The following is a 19,477-nucleotide window of genomic DNA, read 5'->3' as shown; positions in this document are numbered from 1 at the left end:
CATTCCCACGGGAGATGAGGGAGAACTCATGCTTTCTGTGTCATGTGGAGCCCTTGCCCCATGGCCTCCCTGACCCAGCCGCCCAGCCTGCCCTCTCCCTGCGTCTCCCAAGCCCACCCTCATCAGACCGCTTCTCTGACTCAGAGCAGCTGCACCTGGCCCGGGCCACACCCTCACCGCAGCGGGGTGCAGCTCGCCCCTGGGTCTTTCCATCCATCTGAATACAGGGTGCTCCAGCATGTTGGGGAAGGGGATCAGAGGTGATTTTATTGTAGCGCCAGCTGTTTTTAACATCCATGCAGTCTTTGCCCAGTGCACATTTCCTGGAGCTTTTTGTAGTCCCCTCGCCCCGGCTGTCGGGTTGCTGACCCCATTTGATTCCATTGCCTCAGCATCCCAGACCCTCTTGACCTTCATCTACAGCCAGGCCTGATGTTGGCCATGAGGATTCAGGTGAGGGGCGGTGGGCCTGCCAGTCTACAGAAGTGGAACCCCGCAGTGGGACCATTTGGATTGGACCTGCATGTGGTAGACGGGAGGACACGGTGGCTGCCAGGCAGGCGGGGGCTGGTGTGGAGCCGGGTGGAGCAGGACCCACGCTGGGGATGTGAGGAAGCAGCAGACTGGGGAGCACCAGAAAAACCAAGGGAGCACAACAGCAGCACATGAGACCCCCCAAAGGGTCTGCCCCTCCTACCCGGCCAGCTCTGCCTTCCTTCTCGGGGTCAGCCGCCTTGCACCTTGCGGGCGAACGGATGAAGCTGCATTGGCCCTTCGGGGCTTGGTACTGTCAGAGTGGAGGGTGGGTCTACCTTCCTGATGGCAGTTTCCCCTGGACACAGCCTGGGAGCGGGGGATTGGCACGGCGCCCCTGTTTCCCACAAGCCCCCACCAGTTCCTGCCCCTGCACGTTCTGGCTGCCTCAGCCTCCATCACCCACTTTGTTCTCTGTACCTGTTAAAAATAAAGTCGCGGGGAGAGGAATGGGAGCAGGCACTTGCCTTTCGAGCTGGGTTTTCACCAGGAGGTGGCGCCCACTCCAAGTCGCTGGAGCAGCGGGGACTGGACCTCAGGGGCTGGAGCCCCAGGGTGCAGAAGGAGCAGGCTGGGTAGTAACCGACAGGAAACACCGCAGCAAGGCCCGGGCTCTTTATTCTGCCCACATGAGCAGCTTCCCCATGAGGGTGGTCTTGTGAGGTCTCAGACTCAGGGAGGAGGTGATGAAGGTAGAGCAGGCCTGACACCCCCATCCCCCACCTAGGACATGCGACCTGTCCCTTTGCTTTGGAAAAGGCAAAGCTTCGAGCCCCAGCTCCCAACCCGCCCTGCACCTGTCACCTGGTCCCACCCCAAGCCCAACCTGCCAGGTTCCTGGCTCAGCACACCTTGAACCTAGGGTCCCAGCGCCTGGATAGACACAGTGACCCGCACGGAGCCACAGCTGGACCTCAAGTCCCACTCCGCACTGGCATTGTACGCCAGCCCCGGGGAGCCTTGTCTGGGAGACAGCTGCAGGTGCAGCCAGCGACACCGGGCCTCGTCGCAGGCCAGCATTACCGTGCCCTCAGGGTTGCTATAGGTGCATCGGCTCGGGGTCACTTCTCCCTCCACGGCCAGATCCCAGCTGGCCCCTGGCTCCCTGTTGTCCAGCCCCGGGGCCAGGAAGCCAAAGCGGTCCCGGGCGACGGGGCACACCAGCTGCTCCTCCTGCAGAGCAGGCACCACCTGGCCCTTGAGGTAGGCGGGGCCTGCGCAGTAGGTCTGGATGTTGAAGAACCGGTCGCTGTACTGTCGCAGCCAGCTGAAGAGGTAGGCCAGGTGGCAGTCGCACTGCCAGGGGTTGCCGTGCAGGGCCACATTGAACAGGTTGTCATTGGTGTCGAAGATGCCCTGCGGGAGGGTGGTCAGCTGGTTCCTGGACAGGCTGAGCAGCTCCAGCTTGGACAGGTTCTGGAAGAGGGCCGGATGCAAGGCCGTCAGGTTGTTGCTGCCCAGGTAGAGCTTGACCAACTCCCCAAGGTCCCTGAAGATGCTGGCGGGGAGGTGGGTGATGGCGTTGTGGGACAGCGTGAGGGATGTGAGGCTGGATAGGTTGGCAAAGGCGTCCTCCGGGACCGTGTCCAGCTGGTTGTGGGACAGGGACAGGCCGGCCAGGTGCGGCATGAGGGCAAAGAGGCCGGCGGGCAGCGTCCGCAACGTGTTGCCCTGCAGGTTCAGGAAGGTCAGGTTGCCCAGGGCGGAGAAGACGGTGGGTGGCAGGTGCCCCAGGGCGTTGCGCTGCAGCCACAGTGTCTCCAGGCTCAAGAGCCGTGAAAACACGGCCGGGGGCAGCTCAGAGAGGGCGTTGCTGTCCAGAAAGAGCTCCCGCAGGCTGCCCAGGCGACCAAACACAGCCTGGGGCAGGCCCGAGAGGGCGTTGTTGCTCAGCTTCAGGCTCTGCAGGCTGGTGAGTGGGTGGAAGAGACCCTCGGGCAGCTGCGCCAGGCGGTTCTGGGCGAGGTCGAGGCTCTTCAATTGGGTCAGCGGCCGGAAGAGCCTCTCGGGCAGGGTCTGGAGCCTGTTGCCCTGCAGCTGCAGGGACTCCAGGGCACTCAGGTGCGTGAAGAGGTCCTCGGGCAGGGCCTCCAGCTTGTTGAAGTTCAGGGTGAACTTGCCCAGCGAGCCCAGGCCGGAGAAGATGTCGGCGCTGAGGTTGGAGAAGGCGCTGCCCGTGATCTCCAGGTCCTCCAGGCCGGGCAGCCCCCCGAAGGCTTCCGGCCCAAAGTGGCACAGCTGCGTGTTGAGGAAGACCAGCTTGGTCAGGTTGGGGCTGCCGCTGAAGGCCCTGGTCCCCAGCGTTGTGAACGAGGTCTCCACAAAGATGATGTTGGTGGCGTGCGGCGGGATGTCCGGGGGGATGGCAGCCAGCTCCTCATCTGAGCAGAACACCTCCTGGACGAAGCAGTCACAGCCCACGGGGCAGGCCTGGGCAGGCCCGGCGAGCAGCAGGAGCGAGGCCCAGAGCAGCCAGGCTCCGGGGAGCATCTCCTAGATCCCCGGAGGGAGAGAGAACAGAACGGGCACCTTTACCAAGGGCAGCGAGGCACAGTGGCCAGAGCACTGGACACAGAGCACATAGAGGGGTCAGGCTGTGAGCGAGAGCTAGCCTCATCAAGGAGGCCACTGTTTAGGAGAGAGAGAGAGAGAGAGAGAGAGAGAAAGGACTCTTCCATCCGCTGGTTCCTCCCCAAATGTCCACAGTGGCCAGGGCTGGGCTATGCTAAAGGCCGGAGCTGAGACTTACATTTGGGTCTCCCATGTGAGTGACAGGGTTGCAAATACTTGAGCCAGTTCCTGCTGTCTCCCAGGGTGTGCTTTAGCAGGAAGCTGGTGTCAGGAGTGGAGCCAGGACTCGAACTCAGGCACTCTCAGATGGGATGAGGGCATCTCAAGTAACAGCTTACCCTCAAGGTCAAACGCCCGCCCACAGCTGGTATATTTAATAGCTGTTGCACACCACCTCACAGCAACCTTGCAGGATAGGTGGGACCAGGGTTCTCACCTCCTGAGCATGAAGGTGCCACGTGGGCTGTCCACTGTCACCCGAAAGGTAACAGCCCCGGCAAGACCAACACCCAGGTCTTTTGGACTTCCTGTGTCCTTTCCAAATTAGAGGAAAAAGTAGAAAAGAGACCAATGAGGCATAAAAGACAGATGTGGAAAGTAGGCTACAGGTACGGTACAATTTTTCAATGTCATATGCAAACTGTGGGTAGATTATTCCTGAATTGGAAATTTTGAAACCATAACTCATCCCAAGCTTCCCAACTGTGTGGTCCTGGGGCATGACTGACAAGTGTTTTAAAGAATGCTCCATTCAAAAGTTCCTCTGAGTTATCAAATGATAACTTTCAGGATCATTTTTAACAAATGTATCCTGATTTTCTTTTAAAGATTTATATATTTAGTTGAAAGGCAGAGTTAGAGAAGGAGACAGAGAGAGAGAGAGAGAGATCCTCCATCTGCTGGTCCATGTGCCAAATGGCTACAACTGGACCAGATCAAAGCCAGGAGCCAGGAGCTTCCTCCAGGTCTTCCACTTGGGTGCAGGGGCCCAAGCACCCAAGCACTCAGGCCATCTTCTGCTGATTTTCCAGGCCATTATGAGAGAGCTGGATCAGAAATGGAATAGCTGAGATTCAAACAGATGCCCATATGGGATGCTTGTGTCACGTGTGATGGCTTGCTCTGCTATGTCACAATGCCAGCCCCAACATTCAGGATTATTTTAACAGTCATATTGAGCTGCTACTGGCTGCACCTGAAGTACCGTGAAGGTCACCACCTTGCTAAAATGTTAAAGATGAGGCCTAAGCTCATTTGTGGCCAACCCCATATTTCCTACTCACAGGAAGCCCCAGGGATTATGGTTGCCTGGGCAAAATGAAGGGAGCTGAGGATGCTTAGGTACCAAGGATCATACTTGGGATCCAGTCACAGTCCACAGGGGATCCCCAGGGACCCCCGGGACACTAGAGGACATGGTCAAGATCCAGGGACACCAGATCCAACCTAGCCCGCCCACTGGGCTCTCAGCCAGCAGTGACCCACTCCTTCCCTACCTTGCTTTTTCTGTCCCCTAGTTCTCGTAGAGGCCTTTTCAACCACGGGTAACTTCCCATGCATCCCCGTGGACTCACCCCGGGCTACCTCCTTAAAAACTGGGAAGCCTTTACACTAGATGTTACAAACAAGAAAAAGCTTCTTTCCTCTTGCAACACTGGCCACAATCTAGGCTAGAGAAGGGGGAAAGCTGGCCACCACATGGGCCCCTCAACCTAATCCTGTCCTTCAAACGACCTCTTCTGTGAGAGAGAAGAAATGCTCAATGCTCCCTGTGGCCAGGCCCTCCCGGCGCTCTACCACAGCCCACCCATAGGGGGAGCTGCAGGCTCGGTCCACCCACGCCCTCCTAGAGACACCAGCTTCACAAGGCAGCTGACAGATGGGTCAAGTGGGCAAGGTCCAGCCCCTCAGGCTCAGCTTGCCCCATTGCTAGAACCCTCCCTAGGGGTGCTGAATCAAGCCCTGATTCTCTTTCATCCCCTACTAGCCCAGCACCTGCACCTTGCAACCCCACCTGTGCCCAGAGGCAGCCCAGCTGGAATCACTTACAGTAGAGGTAAGTTTTGTTTGCTGAGAGAGGTGGCTAACAAAGATACTGGGACAATTAGTGTGCATGTCCCTTTTTCCATGACTCACTGTAATCTGAAATCAATGTAAACTGAAATCAATGTGAACAAAAGCTAAGGGCACATCTACTTTCCATGCAGTAGAAAAACCACAAGTTTCTGTGACAACACCACTCAGAACTAGCAGTAGCCAAAAACATCCTACATGGCTGCTGACTATGCCCCCATAATGACCTTTAGGTAATTATAATGTCATTATAATAAAATCACCATGGCTGACATTCCTACTCCCATCATGCATGTGATGCCATGACACTCCCAAGTTTTCAAAAAGAAGCCAAATAAGTGGTGCTCAAGCCCTGCCCCAAATCCCTTTTTGTGAATATTCAATTCAGTCCCACCCCAGACACCACCCCCTATGCCTCCACATCATATAAAGGAATGGATCTGAACCTCACTGAGTGGAATCCTCTTCTTTGTTTGTTTGTTTTTTAAGATTTATTTTTATTTATTTGAAAGGTAGAGTTACAGAGAGGCAAAGAGAGAGAGAGAGGTCTTCTATCTGCTGGTTCATTCCTCAAATGGCTGCAACGGCCAAAGCTGCGCCGATCTGAAGCCAGGAGCCGGGAGCTTCTTCCGGGTCTCCCACGCGGGTGCAGGGGCCCAAGCACTTTTCTACTGCTTTACTAGGCCCATAGCAGAGAACTGGATCAGAAGTGGAGCAGCTGGGACTCGAACCGTTGCCCATTTGGAATGCTGACACTGCAGGCGGCGGCTTTACCCACTGCGCCACAGCGCCGGCCCCACACCTCTCTGTTGAGCATGCTTGCACTCCTTCTGCTTTGCAGGCAAATAAATCTTGCTTCTCTGCTGACTTTTACTCACATCTTGTCCTGGAACTCTTGCTTGCTACCCAGACACGGCCACCCCGCAACATCATCACAGGTAAGTAAAAGCTTTCTTTTGAGGACATAACAAGCAACAGGCCATTGTGTCCACTCTCAGTTCCAAGACTTGGAGATTCCACTGCCCCATAGTTTTTTTTTTTTTTTTTTTTTAAGATTTTTTTTTAGGGGCTGTAGTAGGTTAAACCTCCACCTGCGAAGCTGGCATCTCATATGGGTGGCAGTTCAAGTTGCGGCTACTCCACTTCTGATCCAGCTCCCTGATGATGTGCCTGGGAAGGCCACAGAAGCTGGCCCAGGTCCTTGGGCCCCTGCACCCATGTGGGAGACCCAGAGGAGGCTCCTGGCTTTGAATCAGCCCAGCCCCGGCCATTGCAGCCATTTGGGATGTGAACCAGGAGATGGAAAAAATCTCTCTTTGTAACTCTGCCTTTCTAATAAGTAAATCAATATTGATTTATTGCTCACTTGTTCTGTATAACTCTTTCAAATCAAATATTTATTTATTTATTTATTTGAAAGACAGAGAGAGAGAGAGAGAGAGAGATCTTCCACCTGCTGGTTTGCTCCTCAGATGGCTGCAATGGCCAGGGCTGGGTTGATCTGAAGCCAGGAGCTTCCTCTGGGTCTCCCATGTGGGTACAGGGGCCCAAGCACATGGACCATCCTCTGCCATCTTCCTGTTAGGTAGGAAGTCAGAAAAAGGCTTTACTGGGGACAGGGTATCCGTCAGATTGGAAAGGACAGAGAGAGCGCCCAGTCACTCGGACTGGGGGAGAGCAAGGTTATGTGGTTGAATGGAGAGAATACACTTGGGCAGGCCAGGCGGGGGTGGCTGAGCAGAGAGCAGAGGGCTGAGCGCACAGTCTGGACTCCCTAGGTTTTTAAGAAAGTCTGTTTACGCACCTCCTCCTCTCCTCCAGGACAAAGGGTTGGGAGTCCCATTGGAAGGGTTTGTTGTGTGAAAATGAGCAAATTCCTCCCTCTAGTCTGCCGAGGCCCAAACAAATCTGGGGAGGAATTTGCTCATTTTCATCCAACAAACCCTTCCCCTAGGACTCCCCATCCTTTGTCCTGGAGGAGAGTGGGAGGTGGGTAAACAGACTCTCTTAAAAACCTGGGGTGTTCAAACAGACTGTGCGCTCAGCCCTCTGCCTCTCTGCTGAGCCACCCACTTGGCCTGCCCAGGTGTGTTCTCTCCATTCAACCACGTAACCACGCTCTCCGCCAGTCCGAGCAACTGAGCGCTCTCTCTGTCCCTCCGTTCTGATGGATGCCCTGTCCCCAATAAAGCCTTATCACTCTGCTCTCTTTCTCCCACCTGAAGTCTTTCTTGCATGAAGACAAGGACCCCACGGCTTCCACGCCCTTTTCTCCAGTGACAGGTGCATGGGACTGAAGCACTTGGCCCATCTTCCACTGTTTTCCCAGGTGCTTTAGCAGGGAGCTGGATTGGAAGTGGAGCATCCAGGACTCAAACTAGCACCCAAATAGGACACTGACATCACAGGCAGCATCTTCACCTACCGATCCACGGCACCAGCCCCCAAATATTATTTTGTAAGCAGTTTCCAGCATCTATAGATCACAAATCAAGTGTGATTCGTGTACATGATAGGGAGTGGCTTGAAATCCATAAATTTGAATCCTAAGCCTACGACTTTCTAGTCCTAAGATCTTGGGCATGTGACTTCCATTTGCTTATCTGTCAAATGGGGAGGTAATAGTTCCCAGCGTGCTAGGGCGATGGTGAGGATTAAGTTTGTAAGTGTGGCTGACCTTTTAGGTCAGGTTCTGGCATAGAGTGAGCAAGTGATAGACTTTATTCACTAATGTTCAAGGTTGCAAGCCTCTGTTGTGACAGAAGAGGTTTTATTTCACAAAAAAGTAGGGAGAACAAAATGCCCTTTAGATAGAATACATTTGAACTTACCCAGATTGACAAAGAAAGATCCCTGGCTCTCTCTAGTGAACAGGATCCTAACTGTTCTCAGTTTACCTCTTCCTGGTCAGAGTTCATTCATGGTGGGGATCCAGGCTCCTGACTCAGCGTTGACCCTCTCTCTGCTGCCCTCTGCTGGCTGCCTTCTCCATCAATCAGCTTCCTGCTGTCCAAGCCACGAAACGGTGCAGCAGTCACCCCTCATCCCCCAGGGCTTTGTTCTGAGGCCCCAGTGGCTGCCTGAAACCACAGACAGTGATGGACCTTATGTACACCATGTGTTTTTCCCTATACATACACACCTATGCTGAATTTCCACCTTTTCATTAAAAGGAAGCACTCCACAATTTCTTTTTGACATGCATATTTCCAGCATCATTACTCAAGCACATTGGGGCTACTATCAAGCGAAATAAGGATTACTTGCACACAAGCACTGAGATACTGAGAGGTTGGTCTGTAGCTGAGGCTGGTGACTAAGTGACTAACAGGTGAATAGTGCATACAGCACGGACACGCTGGGCATGCCACTCAGAATAGTGTGCAATTTAAAACCCGTAAGTTGTTTGCTTCTGGAATATTCCAGTTAGTATCATCAGATAGTAATCGATGGCTTCCTGGAAGTGAAACATGGAGAAGGAAATGCCAGAGAAGGGAGAGCTTCTGTGCTCCAAAAGCCCCCTTCCCCCCGTCCCCTGGAGACACTCATGGCTCACAGCCTCCCCAGGATTTCTGTCTCATCAAGAGGGAAGGAGTAATGTCTCCTCAAGAAAGCGCACACCTCCCGCAGCTCCTCCTACGTGCGCCTGGCTGCTAGAAGGCAGCACTGGCTCACAATAATACCCACGGGACTGGGATTCGAATCTGAACGCTGCAATGGCTCCTTCTCTCCTGGGGTGTCTCGCTCCAGGTTCTTGTCTCTGACCCAAGAAGGAATTTGAGGACAAGATGTAGCTAACGGTCAGCAGAGAAGCAAGAATGATTTGCCAGGCCAGCACTGTAGCATAGTGGGTAAAGCTGCTGCCTGCACTGCCAGCATCCCATATGGATGCCAGTTCAAGACCCGGCTGCACCACTTCCCATCCAGCTCTCTGCTATGGCCTGGGAAAGCAGTAGAAGATGACCCTATGCTTGAGCCCCTGCACCCACGTGGGAAACCTGGAAGAAGCTCCTGGCTCCTGGCTTCGGATTGGCGCAGCTCTGGCAGTTGCAGCCAATTGGGGAGTGAACCAGTGGATGGAAGACCTCTCTCTCTTTCTGCCTCTCCTTCTCTCTGTGTGTAACTCTGACTTTCAAACAAATAAATAAATCTTTAAAAAAAAAAAAAAAAAGAGGCCGGTGCCGCGGCTCAATAGGCTAATCCTCCACCTAGCGGCGCCGGCACACCGGGTTCTAGTCCCGGTCGGGGCGCCGGATTCTGTCCCGGTTGCCCCTCTTCCAGGCCAGCTCTCTGCTGTGGCCCTGGAGTGCAGTGGAGGATGGCCCAAGTGCTTGGGCCCTGCACCCCATGGGAGACCAGGAGAAGCACCTGGCTCCTGCCTACGGATCAGCGCAGTGCGCAGGCCACAGTGCACCAGCCGTGGCGGCCATTGGAGGGTGAACTAATGGCAAAAGGAAGACCTTTCTCTCTGTCTGTCTCTCTCACTATCCACTCTGTCAAAAAAAAAAAAAAAAAAAAAAAAAAAAAAAAAAGAATGATTCTCCTGCAAAGTGAAAGTACACACTGAAGAAGTGCGGACACCCTCAAGAGACAGCGGCACTCAGTGAGGCTCTGGGCCATCCCTTTTCATGATCTGGAGGCAGAGGGGGTGGTGTCTGGGGTGGGCTTTAATTGAATATTCATAAGGAGTGGGCTTGAGGACTTCCCCTTTCCTTGCCCTTTTATTGAAATTGCAGAAGTGTCATGGTGTCAGTGCATGATGGGAGTAGAAGTGTCAGCCATGGTAATTTTATTATAATGACATTATAATTAGCTAAAGTTCATCACGAAGGTGCAGCCGACACCCACCTTGGTTATTAGCCGGCTCTGGGTTTAAGCTACCAAATGGCAGACGCTGCATGGAAGGTGGGGAGGGGGTGGTACAGGTGGGACTGCATCACAGGTGAGACTACAGGGAAGGGCTGGGGACCTCAGCTGCTCCTTGCTAGCTACCTCCCCGCTGTCATCACTTCCAGGGAAAGAAAACATCCTTGTTGCTTAAGATGCCTGTGTGTGCTCCCCAGTCCAGCAGTCACAGAGGTGAACGTTAGCTCGAGCCTGTTCGCTCTCCTAGGACTGCACCCGGACAGAGGACAGACGGTAAGCACCAGGCTCTGGATGAAGCGGGATGGGGTAACCATCGTCCCGCCCGCACCTGCAGCACCTCGTTGCCCCTGCAGCAACTACACAAGACCCCAGGGGCCCTGAAAGGAGCCTCCTTCTCTGGCCCCGGGAAGGAGGCCCTGCAGATGCTTCTCCCTCCTAACCCTCGGCGTGATCTCGGGTAGAGGAGGACGCCTCACAGCTCCCGTTTCATGTGTTTGTTTTTATGAAAAGTCAGGGGTTCTCATCCCTCTGCCCAGCTTCAGCATGGTGTTGGCCTCTGTGGGCCCAGTGACAGCGGTGCTGAGTGCAGCCCTCCAAGGATGGGATGAGCAGCCTGGGGGCAGAGCTGCTGGGCCCCAGAATAGTTGGAGCCAGGGCTAATGAGCCCCAATCAGACCTCAATTCCACCTGGGAGGAAAAGGGGAGCAGTTCCTATAGATACAGATGAGATAGAGATAGACAGACAGAGAGAGAGAGAGAGAGAGAGAGAGGGGGGTATAGATATATAGATATAGATATAAATAAAGATAGATATAGATAGACATAGACATAGGTATAGGTATAGATATAGATGACAGAGATAGAGATGGAGAGAGATACAGATATATGATATAGAGATAGATAGATATCTATAGCTCTCAAGAGAGAGATATCATATATGATATATAGAGGTATATATGATATGATAGATATATAGATATAGATATCTATAGTGAGAGAGAGAGAGATTTTTAGTTATTTATTTGAAAGAGTTACAGAGACAAAGGGAGAGAGAGCTATCCCCAGATGGGCACAATGGCCAGGGCTGGGCCAGATTGAAACCAGGAGCCAGGAGTTTCATCTGGGTCTCCCACATGGGTGACAAGGGCCCAAATACTTGGGCCATCTTCTGCTGCTTTTTTCCAGATGCATTAGCAGGGAGCTGGATCGGAAGTGGAGTAGCTGGGACTTGAACCGGCACCCATATGGGATGCCAGCATCGCAGGCAGCAGCTTTACCCCCTATGCCAGAGCTCTGGCCCCATCTCCTTTTTTAACATGCCCTGATGTTAGTTATGTACCACTCAGTCTACCTTACTGACTTCTTTGGCTGCTGGTTCCACAAGGAAGTTTCCAGAAAAAAGTCCCACCGGAATGCCGGGCCTTACAGCACTGGGATAGGAGGACCCTGGAGCCCATGTGGCCAGCCTCCCCACATGCATCTAAGAGAGCAAGGCAGGGCCCCAGGGTGCCCTTGCAGAGCTGGATGGAGAGCCCGCCTCCCGGTTTTCCTAGTTGTTTCAGCCGGTCAGCGGTGGCCAAGGTGGGCGGGGCCTGAGAAAAGACAGCCCGTGCTCCTGGGGAGACTGCGCCTCCCCTGCTTAGACACCCAGAGCCTGCGTGCTGCTATCTTCCCCAGGGCCTCTCCCATTTGCTCCACTGTCACTTGGAGCAATGCACTGTGGGAGCATCCCACAGAGGAAGCAGCTCCAGAAGTCGGGTCCTGCATCCTAACCATGGCATTGATGGCTCAGGAAGTCAGGGTAGGCAAATCCGTGTAGGTGCCCGTCACCAACACGGGGGCTGAGCAGAGGGTGCTATGCCCACCTGCTAGATCTTAACACTCTCCCACACACACCTTGATCCCAGAGCAAGCCTAAAAGTGCCCAGGACAGGGAAATTGGGCTTCCCACAGCCACAGTGAGCAGCCCGTGGGCGTACATGAGCCACATGCAGGGTACTTGCCACCACACCATGACACTTCCTTCCGAGGCGGGCAGGGGGAATGGTCCTTCCACTCCCCACATTTGCAGGGCCCAGGGACCCCACTCATGGCTGCCCTAGGACGCCCACAGGCTTGGCATGGTCCACCTAGGGAAGACAAACCATGGATGGCCCCCAACAGGCTGGGGTCCTGGGTCCCTGAAGCACAATTTAACATAAGGGCACAGCCTCCAGGTGAGCCTGTGCCCTTGGCTTTGGCAGCCTCTCACCTTCTAGGATGTCACTGGGGAATGGCCTGCTAAAGGCTAGGTCAAGGCCCCTCTGGCCCTGGGCTACGGGGCAAAGGAGGCAGGGGATGGTGCAAACTGCAAGAGTGCAAACACTGATAAGTGCCCAACGACCCACTCCCGGCCCGAGCTCAACCCCGCGTCACTCTGGGCCCCCGCATCATTCTGTAGTGGCTGAGGGTCAGTCAGGGCTCCAGTCCCATCTCCACCCTTGACGGTCTGTGTGGCTTTGACCAGACCCCTGGACCTCTTTGTGCTTCACTCTGCTCATCTTCAAAACAGTGGCACAGGCCAGCGGCACAGCTCACTCAGCCAATCCTCCACCAGCGGCACTGGCACCCCAGGTTCTAGTCCCAGTTGGGGCGCTGGATTCTGTCCAGGTTGCTCCTCTTCCAGTCCAGCTCTCTGCTGTGGCCCAGGAGTGCAGTGGAGGATGGCCCAAGTGCTTGGGCCCTGCACCCGCATGGGAGACCAGGAGAAGTACCTGACTCCTGCCTTCGGATCAGGGCAGCGCGCCGGCCATAGCGGCCATTTTGTGGGGGTGAACCAACAGAAAAAGGAAGACCTTTCTCTCTGTCTCTCTCTCTCACTGTCTAACTCTGCCTGTCAAAAAACAACAACAGTGGCACAATGCTGCCTGCCCGGAGGGGCTGCTGTGACAACTGAGTGAGGAGGGTGCAGAGCTGCAAGCCCTGAGCCTGGCACACGGTGAACGTGCAGCAACACCAGGGACCTCGGGCCTTCCGAGCTCAGCCAGCCCCAGCTCGGTTCTCAAGCAGTCACAGGGGCTAGCCACGGAAACCCGATGAGATCATCCCACTGCTCCTCCGGGGCCTGTCTGTGCACTTTCGGGTCCCTTCCTGCCAAGGCAAAGTGTAGTGGTTTTGCCTTTGGTTTAGGGGAGCACAGATCCTGAGGCCTATGGACAGGTCCCCGACTCACCCTCCATCCAGAGAGCAGGTCACTGGGGCACTCTGGAAATGGGCCATCCCCTAGCCTGGGGACAGCAGAGACTGGCACTAGAGGGCCACGGTGGGACAGGGGCCAGGAGACTCCTGTTTTCCATCTGGGAGCCAGACCAGCAGATACCCACAAAAATGTTCCACAAGCAGAGGGGAGTCTGGCTTTTTTTTTTTTTTTAGCTTTTTTGTAATGTTTTGTAGAACTGTTTTTGGTTGTCTGGGAGCAAGTGGACTCCTTGCTCCTCTGCAGTTGCTCTTGGGCGGGTGCATTTCTGCGTGTGCCTCGAGCCAGTCTGTCATCCACCACAGAGCTAAACCTCACCCGTTCCAGAGGGAGGCAGGAGCCCAGAGCCCCAGGGGACACACTCAGTGCTCACTGCCCTGGAATCTGCTTCGCCAACAGGGCCGGATTCTGCCGCTTGGACGCCAGCTCTGCCAGAACAACAAGAGCAGCCTCTGAGGCTCGGCTGGAGCCCCAGGGAGGACCTGCTGCTCCCCAGACCACGGAGCAGACACCACGGAGCAGGTCAAGGTCTGACGCCTGGGCTGGCTTCCAGCCTGAGCCTCCTCCCTGGCAGCCCGCCCCCACCTGCTGCCCACGAGTGTCCCCAGGACAGAAGTGCCCTGAGTCCCGGCTCCTGCATCTGCGGGTCACCATCCTAACACCCAACCTACAGCACCATTAGGGCCACTGTGGCTCTCACATGAGAGAAGAGGCATTGGATGACGCCAGAAATAGCCTGAATACCTCACATGAGGGGTTCCTGGGTGAATGACGCTGCACAGGTGTGGTGGCGGCCTCCTGTGCTGTCTGCACCATTGTATTACCAGTCAGTATTAATGGACAAGAGGCTTGCACCATCTTAAATCAAGTATATTCAGGCCCAGAATACTGAGTTTCCACTTGCAGATGCACTTGTGCCCGGACAACATAATAAATAAATAAATTGCACACTAAATATTTGGATGTGTAGTCTACAATGCTAAAGAGTAAACAGGTTGGCCGGCGCCATGGCTCAACAGGCTAATCCTCCGCCTAGCGGCGCTGGCACACCGGGTTCTAGTCCCGGTTGGGGCGCCGGATACTGTCCTGGTTGCCCCTCTTCCAGTCCGGCTCTCTGCTATGGCCCAGGAGTGCAGTGGAGGATGGCCCAAGTGCTTGGGCCCTGCACCCCATGGGAGACCAGGAGAAGTACCTGGCTCCTGCCTTCGGATCAGCGCGGTGCGCTGGCCGCAGCACGCCAGCCGCGGTGGCCATTGGAGGGTGAACCAACGGCAAAGGAAGACCTTTCTCTCTGTCTTTCTCTCTCACTGTCCACTCTGCCTGTCAAAAAAATAAAAATAAAAAATAAAAAATAAAAAAAGAGTAAACACGTATCCTGTTTGTAATAAGGTGGGAAGACATTTTATTTCAAAAACTGAGATAATCGTGGAACACACGAGGCGCGGTCGCGAGCACCCAGCTGCGGACCCCTCTGGAAGGAGCTGGTGGCTGTGCGAGGTGGCAGCTCCCGCAGCGCAGGTCACGAGTTCCTTCCTTCCAGCCAGGGGCTGAGCAAAGGCTGAGAGAGGGAGCTTGTCCACAGAGGAGACAGCTGTCTGAAGCAAGACGGAACTGCGAACCAGGCCCTGCCACGGGCCAGCACCCTGGCTCCACCCGCACGCCCTCGCTGCCTCCGTCCCTTGCTACACCTGGGCCTGCCTTTCCTGTTGCTGCACCCGGATTCTGCCCGCCCTCCCAGGCCTGCACGTCCTTGCTGCTTCTCCTTTGGATCCACAGGTCACTTCCATCCTCTGCCACATCTGCGGGGCCCTCGGCGCCACCTTCCAGCCAGTGGCACCCACCCAGCCAGCACCCCTAGGAGCCGGGGTCATGCTGCTGTATCTCTATCCAGCTCTGCACCAGGCACCTGGCTTGGGTCTGGGCACAGAGGAGGAGCCCAAGCCCGTGTGCTACTGAACAGGATGTGTCCCAGCGTTCTGCGACCTTGAACCTGAGGCCCGGCTCCTCATCCCGCTTAGGGGAATGGGGAAAGCACTTTCTTGGCTCTGCCAAGCTGCCACCTGGGTTCCAGTGTGATGCCTACTACCTGTGTGGGCTTGGCCCAGTCCCTCCCCACCCCATAATTCAAACTCATCCCTTGGGGCTAGCAGGGATCGGGTTGGGTGCCAAACATGCAGGAGCAGTCAATATAAAGCACCCAGCACAGGACCTGGCAATCAGTGAGCACTCAGTAAAAGGTAGCTTGGTGCAGACTGTACTCCTAGAGCGACCGTGGGCTGGATCTCATAAGCCGCGTCACTTCCGGGAATGGCAGGAGGGAGTAGCCACCGTGCTGCCAGGGTGTGGGAACAGACCAGCTGGGATCCAGGCAACACAGCCACCCGCACTCCCCATCTCCTGCAAGGCCCTGAGGACAGACTGGCATTCCTCTCAAATCCCCCTGCCCACCCCAGCTGAGCCCTCAGGAGCTTCCCCCAGGCCCCGGGGGGAGGGGGTGGGCAGACCCTGCAGCCCACCAGGAGCTGGGGAGTACTCTGCACCGGGAAGAGCTGAAAGCCCCCGTGCTGCCCCCGCGGAGCCCCCAGGCCAGACACTCCCCACCCCACACCCTCCACGGAGCTGGGAGCCACCCCAGGCCGCCTACCGTGAGTGGCTCTGTGTCCAGCGACAGCACCCTGGCTTTTCCTTGGGAGCAGGGGGTGTCTGTGTGGTCTGTGGCCAGCTGAATCCAGCCCCAGCGCTGATCAAAGTTCCGGGCAGTGGTTCCTCCCTTCACGTGGCCCCAGTGTTCCTGGAATGTCAACAGGGTCACAGGGCCTCGGAAGATTACACAATGACCCTGAACTGCTCCCTCGGACGAACACCTGGCGAAGCCAAAGCCCCACAGAGGTCGCGGGCTTGGGGCCTTTAGGACTCCAAGGTCACCCAGCAGCCCTAGAAGGCTCCAGAAGTCTGCTTGCAGAGTTCTCAGAGCCGTCCACACTGGCGCCCTCTCGAGAGCCTGGCCAGGGCTCTGGGAGCTGTGCCTCAGCCGGCCGCTGGCCACAGGCACCTGCTTGGCTCCCAGCCTGGCGAGAGGCCCTAACAGAGCCAGGAGGGGTGCTGTGTTTTTTGGCTTTGTTTGTTTATGAGTCAACTTCCTAAATCCTTTCTGAGTTAAAAGGGGAAAAGTTATAGGACAGCGACTTTGGGCCCGAGATGGAGAGGAACACTTTCACCCTCAGGCTAGCCACCCATGGAGGAAGTGATTGTGGGCTCATGCCTCTGGGGAGACACCCAGCCAGGCAGGCCCTCAAGGCACGGGTGTTCACCTCCACACACACAGCTGGTCCGCCCGTCAGCATGCTGCATTCCACAGCCCCAAGTCTGAATTATGGCTCCAATCCACCAGCCAGTCCTTCGACAAGTCATTTAATTGCTGCGAGTCTGCCTTCACGTGTGTGGGGTGAGGATGGCAGAGGGCCTGGTGAGGTGCGTGTGATCAAACTGCAGAGGCAGCCTGCAGGAAAGACGCTGGGCATGTGTGCGTGTGAGTGGCGGGGGCTTTGCATTAGGGGCCCCAGGTTCTTCCAGGAGAGAATGAGGAGGACTCCACTCCGTCTTCCCCATGGCTGGAAATCCGAGAAGCCCATGTGGGTCAGGTTCAGTGGTTAGGGAAGGGCAGGAAGGGCAAGAAGACCCCGCCCCTCGCCATGGAAACACTCTGGTCCCGCAATAAGGTGAACATTATGGCCTCAGGCCCGGCACCACTTCCTTACACACAGCCTTACAGCCGACAGAAGGCATGGGAAGGGCTACGAGGATGTGGCTTGGGGCGCCTTTCCCAGGCATAACAGTGAAATAAGGGAACAGCAGAGCTCCCGTCTCTGAACGGCTGGGCCTGCTCCAGCAGGGAGGACACCCAGGCTCTTGGTGTCGGGCAGGGGGGATCCTGTTATTCGGAGAGTATCTTCTCAGCCTCAGGCTCACTGGGCCCGGGGCCAAGCAATGGCAGGAGTCCAGAGCCAGACGTGTGCCACATGGTCCTCCCGCCCCAGTGTGTGCAGGCTCGCGTGTGTGCCTGTGTGCATGCGTGTGAGCGTGCATGGCTGGAGCAAGTGCTGAGTGCATGTCGTTGTCTTCCTGATGGCACAGAAGAAACTCCTGCCTGGGAGTCCTCAGGCCTGGGCCGAAGGGCTGATTCAGCTACCAGTTCACATGCTGTCTTGAGCTCACTCCTTTAGTTAATGAGCTTTGTTGAACCTATCCTTAAGGTCCCTTCGGCCACAGAGGCCTATGGTTACCGTTTATGGTTTCCTTGTTGGTCCCCACTCACTTTCACAGCCTGTTCTCAGCCCAGAATCTACTCTCGGTGAGGCGCTGTCCAGGTCAGCCTGGCACACGTGTGGCAAGAGCACCGCCAGCGTGCGGTCCTCCAGCCAAGGCATCCAGAGACAGCCCGTGTCCTGTGCATATTGTTTATTGCTGATTCTGTACACCAAATGTATTACAAGCAGCACCTAGCAAAAGACAGACCCGCCCACCCTGCCCACCAGGGCTCACACTCTAGCAAACCCCAGCAGCCTAGAAATCTCTAAATGCATCACCAAGCACTTGGGTGTATTTGCAATGATTCTCTAAGCAAGCTGAACATGATCTGCATTGGAAGGAGAGGGGCTGGTGGCAGCAACCTCCTCTTTGGAGAAGGGACCTGGAACCAGGAGGTGTTTCACTGGGCTGTGGCTGCCCACCTGTCCAGACCACCATTGCCTGCCCAAAACCCAGACATGGCTCTGACTGCGGGATCCACGGGCTGAATCTTGCAGTGGTTTATAACAAAAAGCGAGGACGCATCCCACATCCGTTTACCCACGCCAGCTTTCCACTCCCCATAAGCTTCCTGGGTTTGGACGTCAATTCCTAGAACAGCGACATTTGAAAGGTTGCGGAAGCTGTGGGGTTGCCCACGGAAAGTTGGAAGAACCCTGCTGTGTCTCTAAATCCGAGAGAGGAGCAGTGGACCCACAACCCAACAGGCCCCGTGAGAGCAGGCAGATTCTCTGTAATGCGTGGGCGAGTTCAGTCTCTCCCTGGATTTACAAAGCTCTTGATGTACACAGCACCAGGTGAGTTCCAATGACGGAGGCTGAGGGGAACAGCAGGAGGGTGGCTCCCATTTCCTTGGGGCTAATGACAAAAGCTGGCACAGGCCAGGAGGCCTTGCATAATGTTTGAAAGAGAAGCAGAGCCCAGAGCCTGTGGAATCAGGAGCAGAGCGAGCAGTTTTCTACGTGGCACAAGGGGAGTGCTCATATCACAGGATTGTTCTGAGGGCTGAAGAGGGACCATGTGCCCCGCGTGTTAGTGGGTGTCTGTGCACAGTAGGCACTTTAGTGGCTCTCATTGATGTTTATTCTCTTTCCTCCCACACGGACTGCCCCTCTCGCTGCTGTGAAGGCTGCTGGGTGACTGGCCAGGCGGCCTAGAAGGTTCACATAAAGCAGTCTGTGGAAGCTTTCTACTGATGAAGGCCATCTGGGTATTTCCAACATTACCCACAGGCTGTAAGAAGTTATCAACTTTGAAAAATGAGCCTGCTCCAGACTTATTGAATTCCGAGTTCCACCTGCAGAAGCCTTGTTTGGGCCACACCAGGTGATTCTGCAGGTCTTATATGGCCCTCAGGCCAGAAGTTCCCCACCCCTGATTAAAAGGGAGCGCCACCTCAGGCGCTCCCAGGCCCGGTCACTTGAAGACAGCTGTCCTCAGGCCAGCCTTTGGGCCAGAGAGAAACAGACTCCAATGTCATGGCCAGTGTGAGAAACACTCAGGGGTTCTGAGCTCTTGTTTGTGTACCTGGAATGAAGAGGATTCACCGCCCCTCCCCCGGCCCCCCAGCCCTGGCCACTTGTCCCCAGGCTGGAGCCAGCGCACAACAGCACATGACGGTTCTGAGTAGAGGGACGTGGTGGCAAACCGTGCCTCACGCCTGGAGGAGAGCAGGCCCGGCTTCCCCTCCGGCCCCAGGACCACCGGAGCAGCGGCCGGCAGCACCATGATGTTCCCGCCTCCTCCCCAGGCTCACTTCTTCCCGGGTACCAGAAAGCTGTGGCGCACATCCATTGGTGGCTACGGACATTTCGAAAACGCACCGAAGATGCAGGAATGGCCTTGGCCAGATGGTGCTTTGTGACACAGCCCCGCCTATTCCAGATTCCC

General features: G+C 55.6%; 1 protein-coding gene across 1 annotated transcript; it reads right to left on the bottom strand.

Annotated features, from left to right (window-relative positions):
• Nucleotides 1-1,133: 1,133 nt before the first annotated feature.
• On the bottom strand, nucleotides 1,134-16,217 carry CPN2 (carboxypeptidase N subunit 2). The gene is made up of 2 exons (XM_008266681.4): nucleotides 15,924-16,217; nucleotides 1,134-3,027 (listed from the first exon to the last, which is right to left on the bottom strand). The coding sequence occupies exon 2, from the start codon at nucleotides 3,022-3,024 to the stop codon at nucleotides 1,393-1,395; it is 1,632 nt and encodes a 543-aa protein (XP_008264903.3). The 5' UTR covers nucleotides 3,025-3,027; nucleotides 15,924-16,217; the 3' UTR covers nucleotides 1,134-1,392.
• Nucleotides 16,218-19,477: the final 3,260 nt, after the last annotated feature.

This window comes from Oryctolagus cuniculus, chromosome 4, assembly GCF_964237555.1.
Source record: "Oryctolagus cuniculus chromosome 4, mOryCun1.1, whole genome shotgun sequence".
In the NCBI taxonomy this organism is placed as follows: Eukaryota; Metazoa; Chordata; class Mammalia; order Lagomorpha; family Leporidae; genus Oryctolagus; species Oryctolagus cuniculus.
The sequence above is the reverse complement of the archived record's forward strand: the minus strand, read 5'-3'. Positions and strand labels throughout refer to the sequence as shown.

What these genes read in the sequence shown, in the direction of transcription:
- CPN2 (XM_008266681.4), bottom strand. Translation starts at nt 3,024, where the DNA reads ATGCTCCCCGGAGCCTGGCTGCTCTGGGCCTCGCTCCTGCTGCTCGCC.